Source organism: Triticum aestivum, chromosome 5A, assembly GCF_018294505.1.
Source record: "Triticum aestivum cultivar Chinese Spring chromosome 5A, IWGSC CS RefSeq v2.1, whole genome shotgun sequence".
NCBI classification, from domain to species: domain Eukaryota; kingdom Viridiplantae; phylum Streptophyta; class Magnoliopsida; order Poales; family Poaceae; genus Triticum; species Triticum aestivum.
In genome coordinates this window covers 20,635,423-20,662,175 of record NC_057806.1, presented here as the reverse complement: position 1 = coordinate 20,662,175, position 26,753 = coordinate 20,635,423, and the positions used below count along the sequence as shown (strand labels likewise).

The 26,753-nt window shown below is 45.2% G+C and overlaps 3 protein-coding genes and 1 long non-coding RNA gene across 11 annotated transcripts; all 4 read right to left on the bottom strand.

Moving 5' to 3' along the window:
• Nucleotides 1-1,547: 1,547 nt before the first annotated feature.
• LOC123102048 (uncharacterized) lies at nt 1,548-9,212 on the bottom strand. 8 transcript variants are annotated; one of them, XM_044523320.1, is made up of 3 exons: nt 7,890-9,197; nt 4,342-4,521; nt 1,548-2,021 (listed from the first exon to the last, which is right to left on the bottom strand). In XM_044523320.1, the coding sequence occupies exons 1-3, from the start codon at nt 8,596-8,598 to the stop codon at nt 1,855-1,857; spliced, it is 1,056 nt and encodes a 351-aa protein (XP_044379255.1). In that variant the 5' UTR covers nt 8,599-9,197; the 3' UTR covers nt 1,548-1,854. The 8 variants fall into 8 exon arrangements, 6 of the variants coding, with proteins under 6 accessions (XP_044379255.1, XP_044379257.1, XP_044379259.1 ...); XM_044523322.1 differs by lacking the exon at nt 7,890-9,197 and adding an exon at nt 5,901-7,790 and having other exon boundaries at nt 1,553-2,021; XM_044523324.1 differs by having other exon boundaries at nt 1,564-2,021; nt 8,418-9,179.
• A 3,202-nt stretch (nt 9,213-12,414) lies between these two features.
• Nucleotides 12,415-13,749, bottom strand: LOC123102047 (receptor-like protein 54). The gene has a single exon (XM_044523319.1). It carries the CDS (start codon nt 13,747-13,749, stop codon nt 12,415-12,417), a length of 1,335 nt encoding a protein of 444 aa, XP_044379254.1.
• On the bottom strand, nt 13,750-14,916 carry LOC123101149 (LRR receptor-like serine/threonine-protein kinase ERL2; the record flags this gene model as incomplete). The annotated part of the gene is made up of 1 exon (XM_044522738.1): nt 13,750-14,916. A coding segment is annotated over one exon (1,167 nt), but the record flags the coding sequence as incomplete, so codon positions are not given.
• A 4,836-nt stretch (nt 14,917-19,752) lies between these two features.
• LOC123106385 (uncharacterized) lies at nt 19,753-22,502 on the bottom strand. Its single transcript, XR_006451314.1, has 3 exons — nt 21,448-22,502; nt 20,551-20,828; nt 19,753-20,090 (listed from the first exon to the last, which is right to left on the bottom strand). It is a non-coding gene; the product is annotated as an uncharacterized lncRNA (long non-coding RNA).
• Between the last annotated feature and the right edge of the window lie 4,251 nt (nt 22,503-26,753).

Genomic DNA, 26,753 nt, shown 5'->3' with positions numbered 1-26,753 from the left:
GCTGAAGCGAGCAGCCCGCCGCGTGCATGCGCGCCACAGAGGAGCCATGAGCCAAAGAAGCCGCGATGTTCCCCAGCCAACACTCATCACACCCCCACCATCCATTGCCATGGAGTCCAGCAGCCACCATAGGAGAAGAGGGCGAGCCGAGGCCCCGCCGCCGCCATCACCACACGGGCTTCGCCCGGCAGCGGCGAGGGAGCGGGGTGGAGCGGGAGGGTGTTCCGATGAGATGGATTGGGGCTGCCCGAGTCGTCCTGCTGGGATGATGCGGGTTAGATCCTATTTCTCTCACGCGGCAGTTCTCCCTCAAATTATCTCTACTACTATTATTCTCTATCTCTATCTCTATCTTTTTACCTAATAATAAAGCGTTTATCGCTTCTGCCCGCACACCCATCATGGCACTTTTGCAAAAGGGCCCTTCCCTTTTCCGGAAATTAACCCCGCAGTCCAAATTGAACAGGTACGAAGGGGAAAAAACACAGCCACGCTCTGCCTCGCGCGCTCCGCCCCACCCAACCCACCTCTGCCATGCCCCGCGCACCGTCGGCTGCGTTCTTCCTCCCAATCCCATCTCCTCCTCACCCGGGGCTTTCTTCGCCGTTCACAGCTCCCCTCCACCTACTGGTCGCGACCTCGAGACGAGCAGGCTCGATTAAGGGGATTGGAGGGTGGCGCTGGCAGGCTCGCAGACGGGGATGGAGAGGGCAGGTGCCGTCAAGATCGAAGCCGGGGATGGATAGGGCGGGGATCGACAAGCTGGAGGCTGGGATGGGAAGAGGCGCCGTTGCCGGCGGCCACGAGTGGAGGAGGGCACCCAGACCGACAGGTTGATGAAGCAAGGTGGATCAGTTGCGGCCATTCCCGGAGCTGCCCGGTCCTGGCCGCGTGCGTTTCGTCGGTCTGCTCTCGATGGAATTGGTGTCCGCTCTCGATGGAATTGGTACCTATCATGATAGGGTACGAGAGAAAAAAACTCTCCTTCGACTCCTATGGAAACTCTGCTCCAAAACGGAACCTGACAACTTACAACAGAAAAACTCTGGTTCTGGGGCACCCTATAAAAAGGTTTCGAATCCCTTGATCGAAATCGAAACCCAGATTGAAATTGCCTCGCAAGTCTACGTTCACACTCGAGCTTGTGCCAGCCAGCTTCAGCTCCTTCCACCAGGTCACGGCCCACCATGAGCCAAACTCCATCGCCAGGCAAGCTCCTCTGTCCCCATGTCATCTCTTCTGTTTTCTATGCAATGAACAATGTAATTGATGGATGATGAGTTGAGGACTAATTAATTGATGATGTATGGACAAGAATGGATTGGTGATGCATGGATTGGTATGGATGAATGGGAAACTGCAGCGAAATCTGAATCGGACCCTGTATATTTTTTTGGTTCCTTTGTGTTTGTCTGAATGTGTAAACTCAACTACTTGCACGCTGTATTCAGACTTCAGAGTTGGATTGGTGTTGCTGCTGACCAGTTTCCATGGCCCGGCCAGATGGCAGATGCAAACAAGGTAAATCTACGTTCGAATTACTCACGCATACGTGCTCCAAGTAACAGTAATTACTTCTTTAGGTAATTTTTTAGATGAAAAGGGCCGCGCCCCTCTTCCATTTCTTGAAGAAACGAAACAACAGTTACAGAATCGTCTTACATTTTAGGCATACGGCGGACAGAGGAAGGCTGCCGCAGAGGAAGCAGGAAAAGCTACAAGACTAAAAGCTTGAACTAAAACAGCAAATGCCGAATAAAGAGCATTGGGGCAAAAGCCATAGCCTAGCCAGCGATAAGAGAAACACCAAGCGACTCCTCTAAGAGATAGTAGCAGCCTCCAGAGGAAATGGCTTCAAAATGTATATCCACGCCTCATCCAGGATCTGGCCACATTAGCAGAGGTGGGCTTCTTGCTTTCATCTCCAGTTCTTTCGCAGCCCACACCACCCTGTCCTTGGCACACTCTGAGGACAGGCACTCCCATGTAGACAGATTTGACGCAGTTTTTCGCCAGATAGCCTGTAATCCAGACAAAACAACATTGTGGAAAACCATGTCATTGCGAGTTTTCCAGATAGCCCAAAGTCCAGCTGCATGGACAATATTAGTTACATCAAAGGTATCTCCTCTGATCCAGTACTAGGAGATGGACATTATACTGATGTCTTCATCAATCCCAGTTAGGATACATAAGGCTTTCCAGAATTCAGTAGCAACGACACAGGTACTAAATAAATGAGAACAAGTTTCCTGTTCAGCGCAAAAAACACAGGTGGAATCGCCTACCTCCTGCCTTTTAGACAAATTATCTCTGGTCAACAACTTGTTGTTAGTCAATAGCCAGAGAAAGATCTGAATCCTAGGAGGAATTTTGATCTTCCAAATGGCAGGAGAACTACTGGGCAACACACCTCTGAAATTTAAGAACTTATAAAAGGATTTAACAGAGTATATCCCTTTGGAATTCAGATTCCAGACAGGGGTGTCATCCTCTACAGAGAGATGAATAGAACTGGCAATCTCTAAAAGCTCGTACCATAGAGACATAAGTTCATGGGTGAAACATCTTCGAAAAGTAATTTTAAGGTTACTGCCGTCCCAAATTTTATCAATGGTGTCATTATGCTCATTAGCAAGAACATAAAGATCCCAATATTGGGTGGCCAAGGTGGCATTACCAAACCAATGATCCTCCCAGAATCTGATCCTTTTCCATTGCCAATTTTCCAAGAGAAACCAACCTTAGCAGCTTGAGCTGCCCAGAGCACCCCTTTCCAAAAAGGAGATGCTCCAGAATTGGGGCAAGCAAATAAATTGCTTTGAGGATTATATTTGGAATCGATTATATTTTTCCAGATCTTACCCTCTAGAGTTATAGTATCTGCTGACCCAAGAGGCTAATAAAGCCAAATTCATGTCCCCAATGTCAGTGATACCAAACCCCCCAAATTCTTTCCTCATGGTAATAGACTTCCAGGCAGTCAGGTGGTACTTGTGGTGACGCTCATAATCATCCCAAAAGCAATGAGCTAGTTGGGAATTTATGAGTTTAATGGCCCACTTAGGAATTTAATGAAACCCATGAGGTAAGAAGGAATACTAGCTAAGCAGGCTTGGACTAAAATAAGTCTTTTGCCAAAAGAAAGAAGTCTCCCCTCCACCCAGCAGCTTTCTTGATAATCTTATCAATAGTGGGTTGGAGATCTTCCTTCCTAATTTTACTAAAATGCAAAGGGGCCCCTAAGTACTTAATAGGGAAAGCACTTAATTTGCACCCCAAGGTTTGAGCAAAAATAAGAGCTTCATCTCTATCTATATTGATAGGGACCAGGTCACATTTATGAAAATTGATTCTCATGCCAGAGATCTGCTCAAAGCAGGACAGAAGCCATTTGAGGTTTTTGGCATGGTCAAGATTATTATCTAAGAAAAGCAAGGTGTCATTAGCATACTGTATGCTAATGACACCAGCAGGATTAGAAGGGGGGAAAACACCAGCAATTAAGTTTGCCTTAGCAGCTTTAATCAAAATCCTAGTAAACACATCAGCCACTAAGTTATTAAACAATAAAGGAGAGACAGGATCACCTTGTCTAGCTCCCTTGCCAGCTATAAAATAGTCACTATTGGTGTCATTAAGTCTGACACCCACATATCCATTGCAGAGCAAAGATTCAAGCTTATACATCCAAATAGGACCAAAGCCTCTCTGCCTCAGCATTTTCAAAAGAAACTCTCTACTAATCATATCATAGGATTTTTCATAATGTAATTTAAAACAGAAACCATACATTTTATTGGAGGCCACTGCATGGACCACCTCATGAGCAGCTACAATGCTTTCCAGAATAAATCTCCCTTTCAGGAAAGCAGTCTGATTAGGGGAAATAAGAACATTACAAACAAGGCCAAATCTGTTTGTAGCACATTTAGCAAAGATTTTAAAACTGCAATTGATCATGGCTAGGGCCTAAACCTATCTAGTTTAACTGCATTAGGTTCTTTAGGGACCAAGGTCAAAAGGGATAAGTTGAGTCTATATAGATCTAGATTACCAGCCTCCCAATCTCTAAAAAGAGCAAAAAGATCATGCTTGGTTAAATCCCAGTATTTCTGGTAAAAAAGAAAAGGAAAGCCATCAGGGCCTGGAGCTCCTTCAGCATAAGAGCAAAATACAGCAGCCTTGATTTCCTCCTCAGAGAAAGGCTTTTCCAGTAAATTAAAATGTCTGTGGAAAGTAAACTATCCTGATCCCAAAAATCATCTTTGAGATCAATATCAATAGTAGGAACAAAACCAAACAGCTTTTTATAATAATCAACAGCTATCTGCAAAATACCTTTAGTGTCTTCCATAGGACCTGAAGGGGTTTCTAGTACAGCAATCTGTTTCCTCCTCCTTTTTTGATTGGCCACTGCTCTGAAGTACCCAGTGTTGAGTTCTCCCTCCAGTATCTCCTTCTCCCTGGATCTCTGTCTAGCCTTGATCTCCTCCTTCCTCCATATATCATTGAAATCACCTGCAATGGTTTTCATTCTTTTTTTAGAGTTAGGGGATAAAGGTTGAGACTCAGCTAAAACATCTAAGAAATTATACTCAACCACCAAAGCTTGCTTAGTCCTATTCTGGTCTGCTTCATAGTTAGCACACCATCCTTTAGCAGCTTTCCAGGTGGTTCTGATCTTAAATTGCCAAATATCAATGGCCTTGGTGGAATTGCATTTAGTATTCCAGGCTTTGTGAATAACCTCATCAAAGCCAGGAATTTCTAGCCACCATTTCTCAAACCTAAAAAACTTAGTAGGGAAAGAGGGAGGTCCATTGGAAGTGTTCAACACCAGGGGTGTGTGATCACTGCCCAATCTGGGGAGAGCTTTAATGGAAGCCCCAGGGAAAAGGTCCTCCCAATCAACAGAAACAAAAACCCTATCTAGAGTGGCCATGATAAGGTTGTCTTGGTTATTAGCCCAAGTATACCTTCTACCAGCATTCTTAATTTCAATGAGACCAAACTTATTGATCCAATCATTGAACAGGTCAGCCCAGTGTTGGTTAATGGAGCCAGTATTCTTCTCACTGGTATTCCTGACAAAATTAAAATCCCCTCCAACTAAGGTGGGGCCAGACCACTCAGCAAGGACACTGTCAAGTTCATTAATGAAATCAAGTTTAAACTCATCATAAGTTGAACCATATACAGAGATTAATCTCCATTTAGTGTCATTGTGTTTGCACTTTAAAATACAGGAGATGCAGAAAGTGTGAATATCACAATTTAAGATGTCAAACTTATCATCTTTAACTCCAATTAAAATACCTCATGCAGTACCAACAGCAGGGAGCCAATTCCACACAAATCCACTTCTAGTATCAATAGCTTCTAGTTGTGGAATGGTAAAATCAGCTTTCTTGGTTTCAGACAAACAAATGAAATCTGGGCAACAAGCTTTTACAAGCTCTTGAACTCTGGTGTTTTTAGAAGGACCATTGAGGCCTCTAATGTTCCAGAAAGCACCAATCATTAGTAAATATTCTTAGAAAATCTACTCCTACCATGACACTTTTTGGACCTTTGATGGGATACTTCCATCCAAGGAATCTCACCCTCCTCCACTTCTAAGTTATTTCCAGTGCGGGGGGAAGGGTTTGTCTCAGTGTCACTCTTAGTATTGCAGTATTTAACTCCATTGACATCAGTGTCAGGAGGGGGAAATAACTCAGGGTTGTCTTTTTGAAAATTAGACAACCTTTCAAGCTCTTTTTGCTTAATATACTCAATATTATTGAAGCAGCTAATAGGATCATTCCCAAGTTTTAAGCCAGATAAATCAGCATTATACAGAAGAAGCTCATTATCAAGGCAAGCAAAGGAATTATTGGAGCTAGTAGTAGTTTTACCTTTGGTTACCTCTAGGTTCTGAACTTGCTTAATTTCCTGGGCTTTAGCTATAGCATTCTTGCCATCTCTTATAATCCTGTTGCTCATCCTAGTGGCAACAACAGGGCCCCATCTCCCTTGGTCAGTCCTAGTGGCCTGAGGTCTGGGAGTAGGACAAGAGAGGGTAGTGATAGCTGAGGCTGAAGTTAAGGGATTGGGGCCAATGTCATTGGAGTTACCCTTCACTGCTTCAAACTGAGCCAGCAAACTGTTGCCACAGCCTTCATAGTTGGCTTTCTTAGCAGCATCTAGATAACTCTTGGTCACAGGGGCTCCCAGGTGATTTGAAGAAATTAAATGAGCTTGCTCAATAGGGGTATGAGGGATAGGATGGACAGTTCTAGACTTAGATCCACTTGGGGCAGGAGTAGGATTCTTGGGAATCTGATTGCTAGCATCTTGCTCCATCTCCTCCCCAAGTATGTCATCATCGCTGTCATTATCACCATCTCCATTCCTGTCAGCATTCCCATGATCTTCAGTACCAGTAGAAGGACCAAGAGGACCATCTGAAGGTTTGTGGTTAGGAGATTCAGTAACAGTATTATCATCAACTTCAAAGTTGAGCAGATACAGTCCCTGTTGGATCTCATATAACCTATCCTTAGGAATCAGCTGTGGATCTCTAACAGCAACTTGAACCCTGACAACTTCATAGAAACTTCTGAAGATTTCATGCCAGTCAATATTGACAATGACACCCAGGGAAGAAGCAATTTGAGAGATGACTGGCCAGGTGCACCAGACAGGAGGAATGCCAATGATATTAACCCAAACTTCATTGAGAGAATCAAAAGCAGGGAGGTCACCATGCCAGTCTTTGAAGGATATAGTAACTCCCTTCTTCTTCAGGTTAATAGATTTAAAAGCAACCAGATCAGAAATCTTTTTGTTGGGAGGGAATCTAACTAGAAATTGAGTTTCATCACAAGGTCTGATCTACCAAGGCCAGTTAGTTTTCCACATCCCAATAAAGCAGCTTTCTAGTTCTTCAGCAGTGATATTGCCTTCTTCCACAACAACCAGCCCAACATTGCCAAAATTCAGCCAGCTGCTGTCACACTTGTCACCAGCTTCAATATGAAAGAAACCAAGGCCACTATTAGCACTTCCCCAATATTGGGCTGCAGGATAAGGTTCATACCACTTTGGGCAGATGTCCATATGGTGGCCTGGGGTTTTACAGATGAAGCAGATTTTGGGAACAGAGCACATGCCCACAAAGTGACCAGGAAGGCCACAGTTGTAGCAGATAGTACCAATATACTTAGGGTCTATCATATATTCTTCAGAGTCTGAGGCTGTATGAACAGTAGCACTGTCAACAGCTCCAGCAGCAGTCATAGCTTGCTTTTTAGCACTAGTCCTGTTCTTCTTTTTGTTCTTTCCAGAACCCACTTGCCCACTTCCTCCAGACGTACTTCCAGAGCTCAAAGGTAGAGGATGAGGGAATTGCATTGGGAGATTATGTTGCATATAGGGGAATTGGAACTGCGGCTATTGCATCCAAGGGGGCATATGAGAGTATTGATAGTTGTTGGCAGGGAATCCAGGATAAACTTGATTCATGCCAGGATGAATGAAATTGGGAGGATTGGTCCCTATAGGAATAATGGGGGACTTGGCAAAGATAGACATGGGAGGGCCCTGTTGGTTGAGGGCAGGAGCAGGGACAGGGACAGGGGCAGTAGGAGCACGGGCTGGAGGCGCATTCACAGCAGCTGGAGGTCGAATTGCATCACCACCATGCCCCCCCCCCCCCCCCCCCCCGGATCTGCCTCCCCTAGGTCCAGGAATTTGCCCAGATCCAGCCATCTTCTTCACTACAGCAGCAAAGGGGATTTTCCCAGTCTTCCTTGACCAAAAATCACGGGAGAAGCTGAATTGCTTAGGAGCAACGATGCGGTCTGAAGGGCCAACAGGGTAACAATCTGAAGCCGAAAAATTACCAGAAACAAAGAGATCACGCCTAACCCAAACTAGCTTATGGTGGTCATGGCGGCGAAGCGCACGAGGATGAACCCTAGAGGGACGAGGCGCAGGATAGCTGTCGGTGGGGGGATTATAAATCTCTTTGCCACAGGTAGTGGGGGGAGAAACTACGGTCCCGATCCCTTTAGGAGGAATCGGACGGCCAGTCCATCTTCTAAGGCAGACAGCCGGGCCCTGCTCGTTGATCCCCATTTTTTGTCCGTCAACGCGCGGAACCACGAACGGCGGCAGAGATGGGGATATCCGGCGTCTATGGGTCACATGGCAGTCAGAATCACTCGTGGCATCGGGGGAGAATGAAATAGAACACATCGGACGGCCACCAACACCAGATTGGGGCAGGCTGGATTTGTTCCTATTCCTACGAACACCAATCCTCATCGGAGGAGGAACAACAAACAGCGGTGGCCACGTAGAACGCCGACGACTGGGAATAAGAACAGTAGTGCAGCAGCTCGGAGTATCATCACAGGTGCAGTAATTACTAGAGTTCGCCGCCGTTGATGACCAAGAGATCTTCTCCTTCTCCGAGCGCGGTAGGCGATAATCTGATCCACCTGCAATCAATCCAGCCTGAGCAATCACTCTCGAATTGACGCCAGTGGCCAGGATGAGATGCCTTGGAGCGGCGCACCCGAGGGCACCACCCCCAGCATGCCTTCCCATCTCATCGCCCTGCGGGGATCGCCGGATTTCGCCTCCGCCCTTGCCCACTGCACATATGCTGTCGACGTGGAGTGCGGGAAGGGGGGCATCCGCGCCCTCTCCGCTGTTGTTGCTTCGTCGTAGATGCGCCGTGCCAAATTCCTCTATTCTGCTTCTGCTCTCAGGCGGCAGGCATCCGCAACCCTTGTCGCTGCCGCCTCTGATTCCGGATCTCGCGCCGCCACCACCGCCTGATCTGCTGCTTTGAGCTCCTGGATCCGGCAGATCCACGCCGCTGTAGCAGCGTGAATCCGCTTCGCCCGATCCACCCACCCCGGGATTCCCGTCGTCATGAGTGCCGCGTGCGGGAGAGGTGAGATCAATCTCACCATCTGGGCGCAGTCCTCCTGGAATCGAGCAGGAGAGGGGGGCGGGGGTGGAACAGCGGTCGAGCTCGCAGGGCCTTGACTCCGTCGTCTTGGAGGCATCTCCAAGGAGCAGCGCAGCTAGACCCGCAGCAGGGGCGATGGCGCGGGGAGGGAGTGGAGTCGCCGTGGTGCGGGAGCGGGGAGCGGCGGGAGCGACGGTCTAGGGCCGCGGTGGTGTTCCTGCCCGGCCGGAGGCTCAGGGACTGCTCCTTCTTTAGGTAATCTCTGTTGATTTATTTAGGATTGTTGTCATGATCATCTTCCTCTGATATACAGTCTTATATCAAGATACATTAATTAAGATTTCCTTCTGGTTGTGGTGGTCAAAAGCATAGATATCTAGCAATTTCTTTTGCATTATGGTGTGCTACAGACCATTAGGTTAACTTACAGCCAGTGGTAGAGCAAATGGTCAGTGTCCTTTGTGCGCAAAATTATCATCTAGCAATCTTCTTTGCATTGTTGTGTGTTACATACTGAAGCATTTTTAGTTGGATCAGCATGTACAACTCGATGGTCTCGACATCCGAGAGGGTGTGTCACTGTCAAGTACCTAGGGCAGTTCTTCAGTACTATTTGTTTTTGTCAAAAGTTCAGAATTATTAATGTATTACTAGGTGAATTGCTACCTACTTTCTTCATATGATTAAATATGCTGACTCCTGCTTTCTATTGAGCGTGAGGTTGACAATACTTATTACAGTTTCCATGCTGACTGCAAAACATTGTTTGTTTTGTGTTATTTATTATAGTTACTTTTTTTTAGATTTCTATGCCTAAGATCTATTATCAGTAATTGATTTTTCTGGCAAGGGAATGTTGAGATGATAGCTTGAGCCTCCGTGGCCACATTTTGAAAATTTGAAAATTATATTTTTAAAAGTGGTAAACTACACACCGACCACCAAATACATATCACAACTATATCTGTTTGATTCATTTAGATGTATTATTGTTTTGTTTGTGGAAACTGTCCTTTTCTCCATTGGCAGACTTCGTACTTGGACCTTTGTTAAAATTCGGCGTAAGGGCGAGTTGTGGGGATATTGACGGCAATATCTGCAAGCAGAAAACTACTTCATTCACCTACGCTTGAACTGGAATTGCTAATCAGAAAATATGCATTTCATGTGTCATTTTGCCATTGGGCTAAATTATGTTAATTTTCATCCGCTTCCCCCTCTCCGACCCCATCCCACGAGGAGTAAGATTCTGGTATGTCATGAAATCCTCATTTTTCCTATTATTTTGGCTAGAGGATGGATGATCTTTTTACAATGCTCATGATCTCATTTTTTTTCTATTATTTTTTACCTAGAGGATGGAGGATCTTTCTGCAACGTTCCTGAACTCATCAAACACGATCGGTGTTCCACTTCGATCTAACCAACATGGTTAATGGCAACTAATGTGTTGTGATAGGAATTTGTGCTATTGTTTTACCTCCCATTGCAACGAAAAGGGGCATGCTTACATTTTATAGTGGAAAAATAGGTTACATTAGGCAAGTGGAAAAATAGATGTCTATAGTAGCTTTAGCTGGTACAGGTGTTTGCATTTCCTGTTTTCAACCTGTTGCAACGCACGGGCCCTTTTGCTACTTACTATTAAACAAGCAAACATTATCTTTTTAAAGTGCACTCCGTCTAACGCGTACACACAATAACCTGAATCAATTAGCCACGAGATTTAGTCTACTCTTTAAGATCTAACCGTCAAGATAACAATAGCCCTCTCTTATAACAATTTCAACTGGCAGACGAAAACTCTGCCAAACGCATAGACGCCCTCGCCGGCTGACCCCGCCCACCAATCTCGGCGTGCTAGCTAGCCCAAAATCAACCCCACGTCCTTCGCTCTCACAAATCTCCGTCTCTCCCAAGATTCCCCAGCCGCCAGAAGCAAACGCCATGGCCTGCACCCATGACCGCAGGCCCGAAGGATGTGTACTCATTGTGTTTGTATCCTCTTAATGCTCCATTACGAGACAATAAAATCCACCCTTTGTCGAGCTTGTTTGTTGCTAACTGATGAATGTTGCTCTGTATCAGTTCAGTTCACTCTCTATGCTGCTCGGATTTACTGCGCCGTGGCCCATGGGAGATTTGCACCTTTGGCTTGAATTGTCGGGTCGTTGTTGGCTTGGCCCCTTGTGTCAGCATGGGCACGAATCAAATCAAGGTGAACCCCAGGCCGCCCTGTCACTGCTCTGTCTGTGAGGCGTAGCATGCAAAGTTTAATCTTGCGGCCTTTCTATCTCAAATCCAGAGCCTGTACTGCACTGCTAAGCAAGCAAAAATCTTGCATTGAAGTAGCAACCAACACTTGCAAATCTGCAGTAGGAAAACGAACACGACCTTCCAAATTTCACACCCATGCGGCATGGATGCCAAAGGGGATGCATTCCCTGGTGGTACTCATCATGAGATGTGGGATTGAACTTTGCAAGCCCAGGAACTGAAACATGAATTGTTTGATCTGAATCTTCATCACCACCACGTACGGTCCTGATGCTGAGAAGCTCGTAACCTGAGGAGAAAAATGAGACGACAAACTAGCATCGACACATAATGTACTCTACCCTGACTGTCTCTGACCGTACAAACTGTTTCATGATTGTGAATTTGTAACCAGTACATTACCATCCCACCGCAGGTGAGGAATTAATGTTAGTTCTCTATGAAGTACTTAGTACTAAGCAATCGTAACAGATCTAAACTACTTAAGAATACCAGTTATGCTCCGTTTACCCATATGCTTTAGTGCAGCAAAAATTCCGAAGAACTGTACAAGCACTTGATTGCCAGAGAAAACCCAATCGCTGAAACCAATAGACGCATAAATTGGTTTCTGCAATTGGTAAGAGGAAAAGTTCATCCAATACCATGTACAAGCAGAAAACTTAAGAAGAAATGCTCCACATAACCGATTAAAAAGCAGCACGTCAGGACCAAATGCAGTTCTAAACATCATCATGTGCATTGTACTCTTGACAAAGGGAGTACATAGTAGAGTACATGTGCATTATAAACTGACGTTTTGCAAGAATTTCCATGGTTAATTTACTCCAGATGAAGAACCCATTGCAACAACAACAACAACAAAAATTAACTCATCCTGATTGGAGAAACGAGTTCAAAATATTCAGCAAACGATGTTCATGATTACAGTCCAGAAAAATAGTAAAGTCTTACATGTATCAGGATACTTGAGCAACACATAAGTCTTGCATGTACCACAACAATTATACAATAATGATGTCATAAATGTATCATAAGAACTAACATCTCCATCTTTATTTAGTGGAATAAACAAGGCACATGATAAACATATGTTGCTGAGCATCTTCCTCACCAAGTCACCATGGTTAATTAATAGTCCAGAGCTCCCATTCAGAGGAAAAAAGTGCTTATTCTGCGGCTGTGTTCTTTGTGAAGCTTCCCCACTTCACAACCACAAATACATAGACTTGATCATACACCTTGAAGAAGAGCCGAAAAGAAGCAGTTCTCCATGTCCTCTTGAACAACAAGGCACAAAATACCACCCAGAGCCCCACCACAAGTCCCAGCACAAGACCAAAATGAAAGGTCAGTGGATCAAACTGTTGCTTACTGCTTTCAAGATCACCATAGACGATGAAAGAATCATTTCCTGGACAATTATTTTGGAGGGGATGCCCACAAAGTCCAGTGTTTCCTATGTACATAATAGACGGGTTGTACGGATTGAGGGTGTCAAGTTGGCGGCCAGAGGGTATCCTTCCAGATAAATTGTTGTAGGACAGGTTCAAGGCAGCCAACGATGCCAGGCTTGACAAGCTCGACGGCATTTCACCAGAGAGCTTGTTCCGAGAGAGGTCGAGAGACACCAATGATTGCATGGACCCAATCATGTTTGGAATTTGTCCACTCAATTTGTTCGACGATAAATTCAGATTCATTAGTGCAGCAAGGGAAGTGATGCCTGTAGGGATTTCACCAGTCAAGGAGTTACCTGATAAATCAATACTCACAAAATATGCAAATGCTCTACCATACACAAGCTGCTGTCCTTTTGTAACTACTAAGAATATTTCTTTCAACCGACCAGCACTCATCTGGATCATGCCGTCCATTTCTGATCCAGTATATCCATCATCAATATACATGAACTGCTGCTTATGTACCTTTTTCATAAGTGTTAGGTTTGATAGATGCCAAGGTATTGAACCAGAGAAATTGTTGCCTGACAAATCCAAGTACTGAAGAACCATAAGCCTTGTTATGTCCACCGGAATATTATCCGAAAATGCATTGTGGCTCAATAATACAAAATGCAGTTTCCCCAGATCTCCTATCCATGTAGGCAATCTTCCAGATAACTTGTTCCATGCAAGATCCAAGAACTCCAAATATGTGTTGTTCTGCAAAAATGCTGGGAATCTTCCTGATAAACTGTTGTTACTGAGCAAAAGATATTTCATTTGTTGGATGTCAAAACATTGAGGAATTTCACCCTCAAAAAAATTGTTCGACAAGTCCAGATACGATAATTGTTGCAATTTGCAAATAGAATCTGGAATGTACCCACCAATTCGATTTGAATAGATAAGCAACATTTCAAGCTTGGGGGCTTCAAAATTTGATGGTATTACTCCTGAAAATTTGTTGTTGGAGATGTCTAACCTTGTGATATTTGTCAGCAACGAAGGTATTGACCCGGTGAGTCGGTTTGAACTTAGGTGGAGTTCTTCCAAAGCCATGTCATCCAGATGTGCTGGTAAACTGCCACTCATCTGGTTGTTAGAGATGTCGAGATATCTTGTCTGTGAAAATGTATACCAAAACCAATCAGGAAACTTATCCTCTAAAGCTGTGCCCGAAATGTCAAGATGAGTGATTCCCCGCAGCTGTTGAAGCCAAGCTGGAAAGAGAGGACCTATTTCGCAAGATGCAAAATCTGTGAACTGTAGCCTAAAGGGAGAACGCCAATCTGAGTTCACTACAATCTTCAAATTATTGGAAGACAAGTCTATGTTCAATAAACTTGTTAAGTTTGCAAAGTGTTCTTCCGTGATCACACCACTAAGGTCATTGCCGCCTAGGTACAGATGGACCAACTTCTTCAGGGAACCTAATTCAGTGGGCACACTTCCATTGAGGTGATTACTGGAAAGGTCTAGCATGGTTAAGCTAGTGTAATGCATAACCTCTAGTGGAATAGGTCCAGTAATTTTGTTGCCTCCGAGCCTAAGGGTCGCCAAATGCTTCAATTTTCCAAGCTCGGACGGAATACCTCCGGTCAAGTTGTTGGCACTTATCTCTAAAACAGTCAGAGCACTAAGGGCACCAATTTCAGTTGGTACATTCCCGTTGAGCTGATTCCAGCCAAGTTTAAGTAAGGTTAAATGCGTCAAATTCCAAACCACTGGTGGTATAGGTCCAACAAGGTTGTTGTTGGACAGGTCAAGCATGCTCAAGCTTCTGAATTCCCTCATAAAATTTGGCAGGGTCCCAATGATTTTGTTAACACTGAAATCTAGCTCTAGTAGTTTTTTCCATGCGCATCGTGGCAGCCCCTCCATCAAGGCCACTATATCTCCATTCAAGACATTTCCAGAAAGGTCGAGGATTTCCAAACAACAAAGATTTTTAAGAAGACTTTTAAGGTTCGCAGTCTCATTCAGATTGGTAACTGACACATCAAGGACTCTGAGTGATGTCATGTTTCCTAGTGCGTCGGGAAGTTTGCCAGATAACCAATTTGCATCGGAATTCCAACGAAGGCTGAGGTATTTGAGGCTCGTCACATTCCAAAACCAACTTGATGCAATTGAGTGGTCCAAATTATTATAAGATAGATCAAGCTTCTCAAGTTTCGTGAGGTTAAGGAGTAGTAGAGTTTGAGATGCATAAGTGAAGGCGAAAGGTCAAACAACTATCATTGCACAGAGTAAAGACTTGCAGATTCATCAAAAGATCTATCGTATGAGTAAGAGACAGACGATGAACACTAAAGAACTACGAAACCCTAGGCCAGATCTGCGGGGGAAAGGATAGAAGATTTACCGGAGCTGAGGAAGATGCGGAAGGTTGCCGCAGTGTTCTGGTGCGCTCAGGTTGATGCAGCGGCCAAGGATGAGGCAGAGGTCGACGGCGGCGGCGGAGCTCCGAGGCTGGCGACGCGAGGAAGACGAAGAAGGCACGGAAGGAGAAAAGAAATGACCCTTCGGTCCTATTTATAAGGCGAAAGAACATAAGTCAGGCGCGACAATCAAAGGGCCACAAAATGGAGCTGTCGCCTCGATTTCCGTTGATCTATTAAACAAAGAAACATAATGGATAGATTCGTTATGACAGGTGACGTCACTCCGGCTTACAGCGATCAGAGAAGATGACATCATGGCGGTTTACCAATTTATAAGAAGATGTTGAAGGTGAAGTTTTTATAAAAGGATTGACATGAACCCGTTCAAATCAATCTAGGGCCTAATGTTGGGGATATTACTACTGGGCGTAAACTGGCCTATCTGAGCCGGGTTAACCTCGTCAGTAGTTAAGTATGTTAAAGCCCAAGAAGACAGAGGAGGGCTCAAGGCCCATGGTCGGTTCAAGGCCTGTAGCCGTAAACTGACGTTAGTAGTTAACCTATATTGTAAGTTAGGAATAAGTAGAGACCAAACCCGGACACATCTATGAGCCGGTATTGGGATTCCATAAGTCGACGGGAGTCAGCCGTGTATATAAGGGGACGACCCGGCGGCGGTTCAAGGACGACAGACAACAGCTCGAGACATAGGTGAAGCTTGTTTGCTCCCTAGTCATCGAAACCACATCAATTCCATCACAACTAGACGTAGGCTTTTACCTTCACCGAAGGGGCTGAACTAGTATAAACTCTCTTGCGTCCTTGTGTTCGCTTTAACCCCTTCAAGATAACCCGTCGCGATGTCTCCACGACTAAGTCCTTTCTCTAGGACATCTGTCGTGACAAAACCACGACAGGTATCGTGAATCCTCAAAACCGAGGGGCTGCTGCATATATACTTCCTCAGACAGAAAACCATGAAGGAAGTCATTACTCACATCAATCTGATGAAGACACCAACCGCGAGAGACAGCAAGGGAAAGCACCAGGCGAACAGTGACTGGTTTAACCACAGGACTGAAAGTATCATGATAATTTATACCGTACTGCTGTGTGAAACCTCGAGCCACTAGCCTCGCCTTGTATTTATCAACAGAACCATCGGGACGGAACTTCATTTTGAAGATCCATTTGCTGCCAACAATGTTAGTGCCAGGTGGACGTGGTACCAATATCCATGTTTTGTTAGCCTGAAGTGCCTCGAACTCAGCCTCCATAGCAGCACGCCAAGCTGGCTCAGAGAGAGCGGTGCGATGAGATGCTGGCTCCACCATAAACGCCCAACGACGATAGGGATCATGTCGAACCGTGCCATCCCGATACACCTTGGGACGAGAAATATCATTGCGCCGTCGCGTGACGATGACCCGTGTTGGTTCAACAGCGGGAGGCGCTGCAGGCGGCGACGCGGGTGGTGAAGAGGACATCGACGAGTGCGACGAAGCGGGCCCGTCACGGGCCGAAGACGTGGGCGGGGACGGGCCAGGTGAAGACCCGTCACGAGCTGGGGAGGCAGATGACCGCTCGGGCGATGGAGACCGAGACTACGGGCCGTGGTCAACGGCCGGGACCGGCGTGTCGGCCTGGGCGGGGTCGGCACCAGGAGCGGCATGAGAGGCCGACCCGGGCGAGCGGGGCGTGCCTGCATGCGAGCGGGGCTCGGGCGTGCCGACCGAGGCATACAGAGGCGGTGCCAGCCCGGGAGTGGCCTGCGTGCCTGCATGCAAGCCGGGCCCTGGCGTGCCGTCCGAGGCATGCAGAGGCGGTGACGCCGATGAAGCAGGGACGTCGAGCGGCGGGGTTGACGCTGCGGGAACCTGCATAGGAGAACTAACAACAACACCAGGTGCATTAGCCGGTACCAAGGTAATGTCATAATTACGTGTGTCGGTACTCTGAGTAACTGGCTCATCTGACGGAAACAACACGGGAAGGAGTTTGCAGACATCAACAGTGGCACCGGGAGTGGCAAAGGGAAACACTGTCTCGTCGAACACGACGTCACGGGAGATGTAAATACGACCAGTGGTGCGATCAAGGCACTTGTAGCCTTTATGCATGGGATTATAACCAAGAAACACACACACATCCTAGAGCAAAACTCGAGTTTACGTGGATTATACTTACGCAAACTAGGCCAACACGCACAACCAAAGGTGCAGAGAAAAGAATACTCAGGAAGCATGTTGAGGAGGCGAAACACGGGTGTTGCATTGTTAATAATAGGCGTAGGCATCATGTTGATGAGATAGCAAGCAGTAAGAAACACCTCGTCCCAAAACCGAAGAGGTAGTGAGGAGTGCGCTAAGAGAGCTAGACCCGTCTCAACGAGATGATAGTGCTTGCATTCAGCTATACCATTTTGTTGGGAGGTATGTGGACAAGACACACGATGAGCAATGTCGGTGTGCTGAAAATAAGCATGGAGACGGTGATACTCCCCCCCCCCCAGTCTGACTGAACAGAACGAACCTTAGCATTCAAGAGACGCTCAACATGGTTTTGAAAAGTGTAAAAAATGCTCTCAACATCAGATTTATGCTTGATCAAGTATATCTAGCAGTAACGACTATAGTCATCAATGAAGCTGACATAGTACTTAAAACCCCCGGAAGATGGCAAAGCAGGCCCCCAAACATCGGTATGAATAAGCTCAAGTGGTGATGTAGAAACACGAGTAGAATAATTATATGGTAACTGATGACTCTTAGCACGTTGACAAGCATCACACACAGAAGACTCAACGTTTGGAGAGCAAAACAATTTATTTGAGGTAACAATGGTATGAACTATTTTATTCGAAGGATGACCAAGACGCCGATGCCACTGCTCGGTAGTCAGCCTAACGCCAGAAGACGCATGACGTCTAGAAGTGACTATGCGGCTGAACAGAAGAGGGTAGAGACCGCCATGACTCCTACCGCGAAGAAGGATTTTCTTCATGAGCTTGTCCTTGACATAGAAAAAGAATTTATGAAATTCAACAAAGATTTTATTGTCAGAGACAAGGCGATAGACGGAGAGAAAATTAGCGCTAAGTTCAGGAACGAGAAGAATATTTTTGAGTTCAATTGGGGTGGATGAACCAGGTAAACGAGAGTGGACAACATGCGTAATAGACAAACCTGCACCGTTGGAGACTTGCACTTGATCCGTGCCGGTGTAGCGCTCCTAGATGTTCATCTGGCTCATGTCGTTCGTGAGATGATCCATGGCGCCGGTGTCGAAGAGCCAAGGTTGACTTCGGGTAGGTTGGTAAGAGGCAGAATTGCCAGCACGATTTTCGTCATACTGAAACGCGTGGTTGTAGCGTTGTTTGCACTCGAGAGCCTCATGCCCCCAGTACCGGCAAACTTGACAGTGGGGCCGCTCACGCCGGTTGTTGCGCCTTCCATCGCCGTTGCCCTGTCCTCCTCCGCCGTTGCCACCACCACCACCACCACCTTGGTTGGAGCGGTTGTTACCGCGGGAGGCCTGCTGGCCGCCGTTGTACTGGCCGCCTCCTTGTGGGCCAGTGGGACGACCCCCGGAGCGGCTGTCGTCGGTGGTGTCGGCGAAGGTGCGCCCCCCCTACACGGTCGTCGCCTTGCCGCGCCACGACATTAGTGGAGGTGGAGAACTCTGGGGCGAAGGTGTTCTGCTCCTCGAGGGACTCGCAGGAGAGAAGCATGGAATAAAAGTCCGACAGGCTGAGGTTGTCAGCACCGGCGGCAGCCAACATCGTGAGAGAGTGCTGGAGGGACTCGTACTGAGGCCCGAGACCGACGACGATGTAGTCGATCACCTCAGCATCGGAGAGAGGCGACCTACCTAGGCCATGGCGTCCGCAAAACCCTTAATTTGTGAAAGTAGGCGGCGGCGGTGAGGTCGTTCTTCTTCAGCGTCAAGAGTTGATGCCGCATCTGGCGCACCCCTGCCCTGTTCTGCACCGAGAACATGGACTCGAGGCACACCCACACAGAAGACGCGATGGTGCGGCCGATGACATGGACGAGGATCTCCTCCATCATGGAGCCGACGAGGATGCTAAGAACACATTGATCCGTGTAGAACCACAAGGCGTACTCCGGATTGGGCTTGGTCACGGCCTTGGCACCGTCTCCTTCGGTGATCGTGGCCGGAGGCGCTCCGTGGGAGCCGTCGAGGAAGCCGTACCAGCCCTGGCTGGCGATGCTGGGAACGACCTGCATCTTCCAAAGAAGAAAATTGGTGTGATCTAGACGCACTGTGATGGTGTTGATTGGCTGGCCGGTAGGGGCGGAAACGATGACGCCGGCAGGGATAGATGATGCGGAGGCACTACTAGGGAAAAGGCTACTAGTAGCGCGGGTAAATTGGCTACTAGTAGCGCGGGTACCCATTCTACTAGTATCGCGCTACAGCTAAAAGTTAGTAGTAGCGTGGGTGGCACCCGCGCTACTACTAAAAAGTTAGTAGTAGCGTGTGCTGCCCGCGCTACTACTATCCTAAATACTAGTAGCGAGTTGCTGTTCCCCCACGCTACTGCTAACTAATTATGAATTAAAAAAATAAAAGTTAGATGCAGTTGCTTCCATCAGACACACGTCCAATAGAAAATAAGCTCGGGTCATAGAACCATCTTTAACATTTGCAGCATTCATGGATACAATAGTGAACATCTGAACAGGAAGAAATCACGACATCCCATATCATACGCACACAACTATCATTGAAAGGTGGGGACCTTTCCCTAGCATTCCACCAACCTAAACAGCCCACTTCTCTAGATGTATCTACCAAGACTCGGAGTTTAGACGCAGGTGGACCTCCCCCGGAACGTGGTGTCGAGGTCCTCCTCCTCGACGACCTCCGGCGTCGAGATTACCTGGATGATCATCTATGTGACGCGGTCGCCGGTCATAATGGCGAAGTCTGCCTCCAAGTCGTTGAAGATCACACTGCCCACCGGGTTGCGGTAGTCCGCGTCAATCAACCCTGCGCCCATGTCGGGAAAGTGAAAAGTTGTTAGTTAGAGTCCACATCCAAATCTAGTAGGGTATTTTATTTCTTTTTAGCACATGCACATGAATCAATAGTGACAGCCAGAGTAACAGTACATTAAAAACTAGCATACAGTTCAGAGTTGGAAACTACAGAGACTAAAATTAACATGGATTGTACTAGGCATCTAGTCCAAGAAATCAGAGCACTAGCTAGTTGTTCCATGAAACTATCACACGGTACAAGAGATATGATCCGTATCCTCTGTGAGTGCGCACCCTACTCACAGCCAGCCTTAGCGACACGTTGGATCCTGCAAAACCTTGAATTCATTATTCTGGTGGCAAGGCATAAGCCTGTTCAAATTACCAAGGCGTGCATATATGAATTGTACTACACATGAAGTATATGCAGAATTCTGAAGCACTCTGTTCTCAGGATCACGAGGTGCTACCTGTTTGTGGCTCTCAGCCTCATCGGCATGTTGGCGTCCGGTCCGCCGAGACTGCCGATCGTTGCCTCGTACTCCATCCGTTTGGAATTACTTGTCACGGAAATGGATGTATCTAGACGTATTTTAGTTCTAGATACATTCAGTTCTGAGACAAGTAATTCCGAACGGAGGGAGTACGTCCTAGTGGCCAACAGGGTTGACGGCGCCTAGTGCTCAACTTGGATGGAGGAGTTGTTGCGCCTGGGAGGTTCCTCGCCTGTATAGTTCATCTTGTTGAGCTGCCAAAATACACACACACAATCATGTCGGAGCAAATCGCCATAAACATTTTTACAAAACTTCTTGCCAAATCCCCATGTAGTGAATTTGCTATATAATTTAATGTTGAACTTTTTCTAATACACACTGAACTTGCATACAACATATTCATAATATCACTTCTCCTAACTGCACTATGATCTATCCATTCAAGAGAGTTTGAACTTGCTAGCATCATCTCCTAACTGCGTCCATCTCATTATCTTTTACAAAACAATTCTCAATATGGAGCAAATAACAACAGGAAGGAGGCCACCACCATGCACATACAACATCAGCATGCAAGCTAGGGGCACAAACATACAATAGCAAGCATGAATTTTGTAGACTATGGGAATTAAAGACACATCAGTAAGTTGGTAGTACACATGACACATAGAAATAGTGAGTAGGAGTACATGGTTTTGAAGTAGTATCTATAGTAATTTGCTACCTTACTTTCAGGTCACACACTCACAATATAGTAACTGTAAACTACTTCCAAGCTACCAAATTGAAAGGTTACAACGATGATACCGTATGCTTGATGAATTGTATGGTTGAAACAGAGAAAACTCAAAGAATAGGAATACGACCAACCTTGCCATTGATGATAGACTTGCTTCTCGTGCATTCCTCCTTTGATTTGTCGGATTTTGAGCAGCAAATGATCGGACTTCCCACTTAAACATACATAAGAAAACATTTTCAACACCTAATTCACTAGAGATGACTCACCAAGGTAACCATGTCCCCCTAAGCAACTGATGAACAATGAATAATTTTGCATATCTGAAGAACAAAATTTGTATGGTGGTAACACCAAAGCGCCGCCGGTTCAAATCATGCATATGTGTTTCATATGCAGCAATTCAAATTGAGCCAAAACACAGGTTTGGTAATAGTACAACATTAGTATGGCTACAGCCAAACAAGTTTATCTGCAGTTTAGTAACAACACAACATAAGTTAAGCTACAACACGGATCAAGAAAATACACTGAATTGCTAATTTTTAAAGGAGTTTGAACTACTGTTTTTGTTAAATAGAACTTATTTGCAAAAAGAAATATTGATTATTAGTTGAGATGAGCACATCTGCAGAATATGGAGCGAGCTAGGTGGGGTGCCTACAACAATGCTTACGCCTTTGTGTGGCTGTGGTTGTGCTGCTAATTAACTGAAACTAGAGGATTCATGGAAGAACAGAGAAGAGGGGCACAGGAAGAAAGTGAAATAGCCACGGGGATGGGGGTGCTTACCCAAGCTAGGATGTGTTGAGGCGGAGGTCCTTGGTCCAGCACCGCACCGGAGTAGGCGGTGGCGAACTCGAGCACGTGCGTGCCATGGTGGTCGTCTTCGTCCATGGAGGAGGGCTGTTACTACACCGAATCGAAGAAATAAGCGAGGGGTTGGGACAGAAGAAAGAAGGGGAGAGGAGATGGCATGAATCGAGGGGAGAGGAGATCGCTGATAACCCACAAGTATAGGGGATCGCAACAGTTTTCGATAAGAGTGCCGAACCCAACGAGGAGCTAAAGGTAGAACAAATATTCCTTCAAGTTCTATCAACCACCGATACAACTCTACGCACGCTTGACGTTCGCTTTACCTAGAACAAGTATGAAACTAGAGGTACTTTGTAGGTGTTGTTGGATAGGTTCGCAAGATAATAAAGAGCAAGTAAATAAAAGGTAGGGGCTGTTTAGGTTAAGAACCAATAAAGTAAATATAGCGAGTGTGGAAAAGCGGTGGTAGGAGTTGTGAAATTGCCCCTAAGCAATTGACTACTTTACTAGACCGATAGCAAGTATTATGTGGGAGAGGCCACTGCTAGCATGTCATCCCTGACTTGGAATTCTATGCACTTATGATTGGAACTATTAGCAAGCATTTGCAACTACTAATGTTCATTAAGGTAAAATCCAACCATAGCATTAAGATATATTGGTCCCCCTTCAATCTCGTATGCATCAATTTCTATGCTAGGTTGAAGCTTCTGTCACTCTTGCCCTCCAATACATAGTCCTATCAACATACAACTAACCCTATGGTGTGATCCACGCGCGCAATCATATGATGGGCACCAAAGGACAGCAACATAACCACAAGCAAATTAAATCAATCATAGCAATTCATCAACCACCAATAGGACGACGAAAATCTACTCAGACATCATAGGATGGCAACACATCATTGGATAATAATATGAAGCATAAAGCACCATGTTCAAGTAGAGGGTACATCGGGTTGCGGGAGAGTGGACCGCTGTAGATAGAGGGGGGAGGTGATGGAGATGTTGGTGAAGATGGCGGAGGTGTTGGTGTAGATCGCGGTGATGATGATGGCCCCCGGTGGCACTTCGGTGCCACCGGAAGCGAGGGGGAGAGAGCCCCCCTCCTTCTTCTTCCTTGACCTCCTCCCTAGATGGGAGAAGAGTTTCCCCTCTGGTCCATGGCCTCCATGGCACAGGAGGGGCGAGAGCCCCTCCGAGATTGGATCTGTCTCTCTGCCTCTCTCTGTTTCTGCGTTCTCCGATTTTTCCCTTTCACCGTTTCTTATATTCCCGGAGATCCGTAACTACGATTGGGCTGAAATTTTGACACGATCTCTATCCAGAAATTAGCTTTCTTGCGGTGAAAGAAGGGCATCAACCGCCTTACGGGGTGGTCACGAGGGTCAGGGGCGCGCCTGACACCCAGGGGCGCGCCCCCTACCTCGTGCCCCCCTCGGACACCGTCTCGCGTTGATTTTACTTCCCAAAAATCATAAATATTCCAAAATAATTCTCCGTCCGTTTTTATCCCGTTTGGGCTCCGTTTGATATTGGATTTCTGCGAAACAAAAAACATGCAACACATAGGAACTGGCACTGGGCACTGGATCAATATATTAGTCCCAAAAATAGTATAAAAAGTTGCCAAAAGTATATGAAAGTTGTAGAATATTGGCATGGAACAATCAAAAATTATAGATATGACGGAGACGTATCAGCATCCCCAAGCTTAATTCCTGCTCGTCCTCGAGTAGGTAAATGATAAAAAAGATAATTTTTGATGTGGAATGCTACCTAGCATAATCTTGATCATATGTCTAATCATGGCATGAATATTAAGACACGAGTGATTCAAAGCAATAGTCTATCATTTGACATAAAAACAATAATACTTCAAGCCTACTAATAAAGCAATCATGTCTTTTCAAAATAACATGGCCAAAGAAAGTTATCCCTACAAAATCATATAGTCTGGCTATGCTCCATCTTCACCACACAAAGCATTCACATCATGCACAACCCCGATGACAAGCCAAGCAATTGTTTCATACTTTGACATTTCTCAAACCTTTTCAACTTTCACGCAATACATGAGCGTGAGCCATGGACATAGCACTATAGGTGGAATAGAATATGATGGTGGGGGTTATGTGGAGAAGACAAAAAAGGAGAAAGTTTCACATCAACTAGGCGTACCAACGGGCTATGGAGATGCCCATTAATAGATATCAATGTGAGGAGTAGGGATTTCCATGCAACGAATGCACTAGAGCTATAAGTATATGAAAGCTCAAACTAAAACTAAGTAGGTGTGCATCCAACTTGCTTGCTCATGAAGACCTAGGGCATTTGAGGAAGCCCATCGTTGGAAGCCAAGTTCTATAATGAAAATTCCCACTAGTATATGAAAGTGATAACTCAAGAGACTCTCTATATGAAGAACATGGGTGCTACTTTGAAGCACAAGTGTGGTAAAAGGATAGTAACATTGCCCCTTATCTCTTTTTCTCTCCTTTTTTGTTCTCTTTTTTTTTTGGGCCTTCTCTTTTTTTGGCCTTTCTCTTTTTTGTATTTTTTTCGTCCAGAGTCTCATCCCGACTTGTGGGGGAATCATAGTCTCCATCATCCTTTCCTCACTGGGGCAATGATCTAATAATGATGATCATCACACTTTTATTTACTTACAACTCGATATCTAGAACAAAGATATGACTCTATATGAATGCCTCCGGCGGTGTACCGGGATGTGCAATGATCTAGCGTAGCAATGACATCAAAAAACGGACAAGCCATGAAAACATCATGCTAGCTATCTTACGGTCATGCAAAGCAATATGACAATAAATGCTCAAGTCATGTATATGATGATGATGATGAAAGTTGCATGGCAATATATCTCGGAATAGCTATGGAAATGCCATGATAGGTAGGTATGGTGGCTGTTTTGAGGAAGGTATATGGTGGGTTTATGGTACCGGCGAAAGTTGCGCAGTACTAGAGAGGCTAGCAATGGTGGAAGGGTGAGAGTGCATATAATCCATGGACTCAACGTTAGTCATAAAGAACTCACATACTTATTACAAAAATCTATTAGTCATCGAAACAAAGTACTAGGCGCATGCTCCTAGGGGGATAGATTGGTAGAAAAAGACCATCGCTCGTCCCCGACCGCCACTCATAAGGAGGACAATCAATAAACACCTCATGCTCCGACTTCGTTACATAACGGTTCACCATACGTGCATGCTACGGGACTTGCAAACCTCAACACAAGTACTTCTCAATTTCACAATTACTCGACTAGCATGACTCTAATATCACCGCCTTTATATCACAAAACTATTGCAAGAAATCAAACATATCATATTCAACGATCTACAAGTTTATGTACGATTTTATGACTAACCATGTGAATGACCAATTCCTGTCATCTCTCTAAATAGATATAAGTGAAGAAAGAGAGTTTAGTTCTTTCTACAAAACATGTGCCCGTGCTCTAACAAATATAAGTGAAGCAAAAGAGCATTCTACAAATGGCGGTTGTCTAAGTGAAGAGAAACAGGCAATCGAAACTTCAAATGATATAAGTGAAGCACATGAAGCATTCTATAAAGCCATACTCAAAAGATATAAGTGAAGTGCAATGAGCATTCTATAAATCAATCAAGGACTATCTCATATCAGCATGGTGCATAAAAATAAAAATAAAAACCTAAATGCAAAAGACGCTCCAAGACTTGCACATATCGCATGAACGAAACGAATCCGAAGACATACCAATATTTGTTGAAGAAAGAGGGGATGCCTCCCCAGAATCCCCAAGCTTAGACGCTTGAGTCTCCTTGAATATTTACTTGGGGTGCCTCGGGCATCCCCAAGCTTGAGCTCTTGCCTCTCTTCCTTCTTCTCACATCGAGACCTTCTCAATTATCGAACACTTCATCCACACAAAACTTCAACAGAAAACTCGGTAAGATCCGTTAGTATAATAAAGCAAATCACTACTCTAGGTACTGTTGCAAACCAATTCATATTTTATTTTTGCATTGTGTCTACTGTAATATAACTTTTTCATGGCTTAATCCACTAATATGAATCGATAGTTTCATCAAAACAAGCAAACTATGCATCAAAAACAGAATCTGTCTAAAACAGAACAGTCTGTAATAATTTGAACATTCACCATACTTTTGATACTTGAAAATTCTACCAAAATTAGTAAAAATAAAAAATTTGTTTAGGAAGACAGTGAAAAAAGAATCAGAACCATTTGACGTTTCAGCTAAAAATGTAAAATCACACACTACAGCCAAAGTTTCTGTCCTGCACCGTACAAACCATCAAGCAAATGTAAACATCCTAAAGGCAAACCTTGTCACATTATTTTTATAATACAATGGAATTGTACAAGGGGATAATTATTTTTATTGAAAAGTTTCTGCAATCAAGATTCACAAAGTTGCCGTGAGCATGAACAAAGTTCAAGGAGCTCTCCCACTTCAACAATGCTTGTCTTTCTCACTTCCGCTTTCCTTTTTGAAAAAGTTTTGGGTTCCCCTATTTATTTTTGTTGTTTTAAAACTATATGAAAGCACTCGAGAGAAATAAGTGACTCTCTAAAACTTTCGGGT

Coding starts and splice junctions, on each gene's coding strand:
- LOC123102048 (XM_044523320.1), bottom strand. CDS start 8,598: ATGGGAAGGCATGCTGGGGGTGGTGCCCTCGGGTGCGCCGCTCCAAGG. Junction 4,522..7,889: donor GCGTGATCTCTTTGTTTCTG/GTAATTTTTCGG, acceptor AAACCATTGCAG/GTGATTTCAATGATATATGG. Junction 2,022..4,341: donor TCCTATGGAAGACACTAAAG/GTATTTTGCAGA, acceptor TCTGGATTACAG/GCTATCTGGCGAAAAACTGC.
- LOC123102047 (XM_044523319.1), bottom strand. CDS start 13,749: ATGGCTTTGGAAGAACTCCACCTAAGTTCAAACCGACTCACCGGGTCA.